Genomic DNA, 5,727 nt, shown 5'->3' on the forward strand with positions numbered 1-5,727 from the left:
AGATAAGAATTAGATTCAACCAATCAAAATTAAAAGGTTGTCATTTATATTTTTACGTATGCACCCATGCATTCTGATAAAGATTATTTATATATCCTTGTAAATCCATTTGAAACAGTCTTATATATAAACCATAAAGGTGAGAAAGGTTTTTTTTTACCAATTAAATATTACAGATCACTATCTAATTATAATAAAAAAATTTACAGTTACTTTTACGTATTTTTTGCACACTCTATTAATACAATTGGCCGCTTAAGAGGCTCTAATATTGCTGGTATGTCTGAAAGAAGGAAAAACATGATCATCGGATCATGCTCCTCAATTTTACTCTTAGTAACCTATACCAAGATATGCATGGATATGATAGAAAGACTATTCATAGTTAGATATTCTTAAATTCACTTAATTATGAGTAATGCTAGATATAATTATAGGGTGAAGAAAGTCTCATGCACTCTCTTTGAAAAAAAATAAAATTAGTCATTAAAAAATAATTTTTTTATATAAGGTCCAGATTTATCTGCTTTTTTTAAAGGAAATTTGCACACTCTAAAACTGTAAATATTATTTTTATATTTCTTATCTATATAATGCAATCCACTGTAGAGTAGTAAATGAGTGGTAAGAGGGTGGTAAACTTATCATTATCCTACAGCTTTTGCGGTAGATCAACTGTTGTAGCAATGTGTCCACAATACTGTTCTCTGTGTCCATTCTTAAAATAAACGTACAGGGTACAATGTTGAGTACCATGAAACAATATTCGAACAAACTGTCTTTCCTAATATCAATGGATTTTGGTTGGATTGACAGTTCACAATTCAACATCTTGAAAAACTGTTTGGCAATCAATGCAAAGTGCATGAACAAAAAGGATTTTCTCAACTTGGGATCACGTTCTCCTTGACTAATGTAAAAAAGAACCCATCTTCCATGATTCTGTCTGTTGACATTACTTTTTTTCTTAATTTTCCTCGTGTAATTATAAAAGAGATATGAGTCGTTCTGGCAGGGCCATTAATATAAACATCATGGTTCGACAAATACTCTTTGTGCTTGCTCACTTGTATGGCAGGTAACAAAAGTCTTGATCTATAAACAAATGGTTGGAGCACTTTTCAAAGCAGATCAACTGTAACTCATGTTAACTAAATTAACATGATCCTAAGGAAAGTTGGTATAAAAATAGAGAGAACTGGGGGAAACATGCAATCAACATGATTCCTTGAACCAAACAGAAAATAAGCTTAATGACTAGAGAAATTGAAACTGGAATGACGTTCTCTGCCATAGTACAGAGGATCTTGCCATAGGTTCACACAATCACTATCAAGAATCAGATTATTCCAAAACAATGAAGAAAAATTATATAATAGTTGTGATGCAGAAATGTGCTCCCTAGTGATTGGTGACACAACTCCGAAGAAGCTTTTGAATGGAAAAACTAATCTAAGGTAGCTAAAGCACTATAAAAGTTAGGGTGCTGAGTTCACTAAAAATGAGTTACTGAGACAATTGAGTTCAACCATGTTTTCTTTTGAGATGTGAAATCAAGTATCAAGTTCTTGACAGTTCCTTTGAATTCTAAAGTCATGGTGGTAAACTCGGATGGATTAATGGGAAGCCACTAAGATATAAAAAGTGGCATATAATCTTGTGTTCTTAATAGCTCATTATCACACTTGTAAGAGATTCATGGAAGGGTTTTAACTTCTGAGTTTTCCTTCGCAAGTGGCATAAAACAAATATAGAAGTAGAGAGAAAAGGCAGAAAAGATGGAGACTTAAAATATAAATTTGTAAGTTTTGAATTTCAATTGGAAAAAAAGATACATAAAAAGTTAACAGACCTCTCCTCTTCACTTGGACACCATTTCAGGTCAATAATATTTCCCTTTGTACTGAATAAAGGATATGTTTTTAGGGGATCATTGCTGGTTGAAGTTTTTTCCATAAACTTTATGTAAAACTTTTGTTACTTATCAAGATAAGATGATCAATGTTGATCTCTAGGAGTGTCAACTAAAATTGGTTTCTAGAAAAATTTTCCAAATTCAGTTTTAAGATCCCAATGGGACGGATATAATTTGGAGGAGAACCCATCTTGGTAAAGCAAGGAGGTTGTTAGTTTTGCTTTGACACAACTTTTGGCACAACCACATAATAAAATGTTGGTTTGTTTAAAAAATCTTTACTATTTTCTTTGACTTTAGGTCTCGTTTGGATGTTGAATTAAGTTGAGATGAATTGAGTTCTTTATGAATAGTAGTGAATTGAGATGGTGGAGTGAGTTTTATGAGGCCTACCTAAGGTGAGTTTAGATATATTTATGAAAAATTGAAAAAAGTTGTGAATTCCACGTGTAAAGAGTTGTTGAGTTGAAAAAAGTTAGAAGTGCGATGAGTAAAGGGGTTTTGAGTTGAAATTAATTTAGTGATTTGAGAGTTGTGTGTTTAGGTGTTAGACTCAATTTAAAATTAGACTGAACTTAGAAGTCTAAGTTACAAATGGGCGTGTTCTAATTTCAAAACAATATTTGTATATATATTTGTTGTGTCCGTACTAGCAGTCACTTGAGGTGATCAGCTGGCTGCGTATCATGACGACAGAGGAGACTTGACTAATCAACCAAAGAAATGCTATAGACGATCATATGGCTTGTAACTCAGAATTCATGTGGATCAAGAGCCAAATCCAAGGTCAAAAGGCCAAACCTTCCAACTTGGGGGACTGCATCCCTAGAGTTGGAGCTCAAAATGAAAGAGATCATGGGCCCACAAGTGTTAAAACTCGAAACCAGAGAGATGATATTCAAGTATCATGTTCAGTCGGGGAACCTTATTGCTGAACTAATATTAATTCATATGGTTGCAGGTCCAAAATGTAGAGAATATGATGGTGTCTGGTATCACCGACACCCAACAATGCAAACAAAAATAGAAAAAATATCAAACTTGATAAGGAAAAATTTATTCCTCCTTGATAAAGGCCTTGCATAAATAGAGGGGATAACTTAGGCTGGAAGGCATTGCATCAATAGAGAGAACAACTAGGGCTAGCTGGACCACACTTGCAATAAATAGAAGAAAGTTATAAAGTAGAGGAAGGTTAGAGACAAGGCCACATATCACTATCCTCAGTTTTTGCCTTGTTGGTTGGGTATTTTGTGGTGGGTTGCTTGGAAGCAAGCTTAGGGTACAGCTATATAGTGGTCATGAAAAGGTTATAGAATTTTGTCAAACCTATCCAAATAAGATAAGCATGACATTTCATGTGGTCAAGGAAGAGCTGTGAATTTATATGAGGAATATGGATAAGGTTACATGAGAATGTGTAAGGTTGAATTGGAAGAAGTAGTGGTGTTGAACAGGGATGTTGATAGCTAGATAGTCAATCTAGGTAACTAGAATGATATTGGTGAAGTTGATGATGGCTAGGTGGTCAATATAGATGATTCAAATAGAATACAAGATGGTGAGATGGAATGGCTAGAGAAGGAGAGGTTGACATGTGTCATCCTACATGTGCAAGCGGGTAGAAAATACTTCAAAATCTAATGCAAAATCCACGAAATGGGACTTGCATGCGCATTATAATGATTTAAGGTACGTACCCAAAACATAGGGTAAGGACCGAATTGCTCAGTGTAATAATTTGCTGATGCTATGGCAGGGTTGTGGGAAATCTCTGCTGGAGCAATGGCCAACGAAAACCTTATGTTATGTGCAGTGATAATTAATCATCCCTGCAAACATGTTGAAATTAACCATCTTGCAAGGAACACAGTACATAAATGTTTCAAACACACGCCCAAATTAAAGTATTAAGTGGAAAAAATGTGCATGGCATAAGCTAAAATGATTCATCAACCTCAATCTAGCTAATTAATAATCTCTGTGAATTTAGTGGTAATAAGATGTGTCTTTCCGTATGTTGTTTACAATATAAGAGCTGATATTATATAAAATAAACCAACAAATTGACGTTATTTTATGAAATCTGTTAGATTTATTTTATAATAAAAGTAACTTTACAACTTAACGTATTATTTTATGTGGGTAAAATATTTTCCTTACAACATATATATCAGTTAGCAGAGAACCCAATTGATATTAGAATCTGTACTCTGTCAACATAGTCCCAACCTTAAATCCAAAGTCAATCTTGAAGAAGCATAAGAAGAGGAGGAACCTTCTTCCACTGGGGTATGCATATTCAAATCGAAGCTAAAACCCAGCTCCTTTGTTCCAGAAGGGCTGAGACCTTGTTGGCTTAGCATTGATGGCTCATCCCCTTTCTCCCAATGGCACCTCTTATGCCCACCCAAAGCTTGCCCACTTGAAAACACTCTCAAACAAATGCTACACTTGTGCCCTGATCCCAAAACTATCACCCCATTGTCCTCCACGCTATCCCTGTCATCGCGGCCATGGTGATCCTCAACCTCTTGATCAGCATCGCTCCTCGTTATGGCGAAACACCCTTTCACATTCTTGTGACTCGCCCTGTGCCATCCTAAATCCTGGTGCGACCCAAATACCTTCTTGCAGCTCAGACACTCGAAGCGGCAGCTTGACTCCTCGGCCGCATCCTCCTTGAGAAAAGACCCACTTGATTCTTGAACCCCATGATGATAACTACCAGAAACACTCTTGATCTTACTCTCAATGCCCCCATTGGCCATCATTAACAAGCATGCTGCAGCTTCCTCATCCTCTTTAGTCATCGTTACGAGCCGTTCCGAACTGTGCGCTGGCGGCGGTACGGGTCTGCACAGATTCAGCGGGGGATTAATCCCGCGCCACTGTCGTTCCGGATGGCACCGCATGTGCCCGAATAACGCCTTCCACGACCAGAACTTCTTCCCGCACTCGCTACACGGCCGCATGATCTTGGGCGCACTTGACGAGTATGGTTTCTTCCCATGTTTCGGCTTTGAAACCACGCCGCTCGAACTCAGCATCATCACTTCATCGATTCTAATCACTTTCGAACGCTTTTTGCGGCGGGCTTTGTCGACGGGAGGATGTGGCGATGAGGGAAAGCGGAGACCGGAGTCAGAGGTCATGTTCTTCTTCATCGAGATTTCCTGCCAACTGAAAGGCAAAAGGAAAAGAGAAAAATAGAAAGTGTCAGAGGGATTGTTAATCGCATATGTAGGGTCGGCGGTTGCTATAGTTCTACGAGGCTCAGAGAGAGAGAGAGAGAGAGAGAGAGAGAGAGGTAGAGTTGGAATGGGGCAGTTAATTGGGAAGTGATCGAGGTTATTGGTTATGTGTGCTGGGTTCAGATTACAGGATGCCCTGATGGGAGTGGGTTGTGGGGTTGAAACAAGCAAGGGCGAAATAGTAAATTGGTATTGCTTCCTTGGAGTCAAAGGAAGTTCAATTCTGTACGGGCCTTGGTTTGACGTGAACAAAATCAAATCTTTAACAAGAGAGTAAAGACGCGTGCCCACTCTCATTACCCCCCGACTATTCGGAATTTCAGATATATATTACTCCCTTTTATTTCTCACGAAAAATCAAAATTGCCTTATTAAACCCCCTGTGGGTGATATTTTTTAATTAAAATAAAACTGTTACTATATTCTGTTAATTATTTGAATAGCATTTTTTTTTTTGGGTATGAAGTTTTATATGTATTGAGATTTTTATTTATTTTTATTTTATTTTTTTAATATGTGGTGTGACATGTCAAGTCAGAGAGACTTAATTAATCTTTG

The 5,727-nt window shown here is 37.1% G+C and overlaps 1 protein-coding gene across 1 annotated transcript; it reads right to left on the reverse strand.

Annotated features, from left to right (window-relative positions):
* Nucleotides 1-4,048: 4,048 nt before the first annotated feature.
* Nucleotides 4,049-5,465, reverse strand: LOC122313995 (zinc finger protein ZAT3-like). Its single transcript, XM_043129356.1, has one exon. The coding sequence runs from the start codon at nucleotides 5,080-5,082 to the stop codon at nucleotides 4,132-4,134; it is 951 nt and encodes a 316-aa protein (XP_042985290.1). The 5' UTR covers nucleotides 5,083-5,465; the 3' UTR covers nucleotides 4,049-4,131.
* Nucleotides 5,466-5,727: the final 262 nt, after the last annotated feature.

Source organism: Carya illinoinensis, chromosome 6, assembly GCF_018687715.1.
Source record: "Carya illinoinensis cultivar Pawnee chromosome 6, C.illinoinensisPawnee_v1, whole genome shotgun sequence".
Classification (NCBI taxonomy): Eukaryota; Viridiplantae; Streptophyta; class Magnoliopsida; order Fagales; family Juglandaceae; genus Carya; species Carya illinoinensis.

Bases quoted from the DNA above. Each gene is read 5' to 3' on its own strand.
- LOC122313995 (XM_043129356.1), bottom strand. From the start codon at position 5,082: ATGAAGAAGAACATGACCTCTGACTCCGGTCTCCGCTTTCCCTCATCG.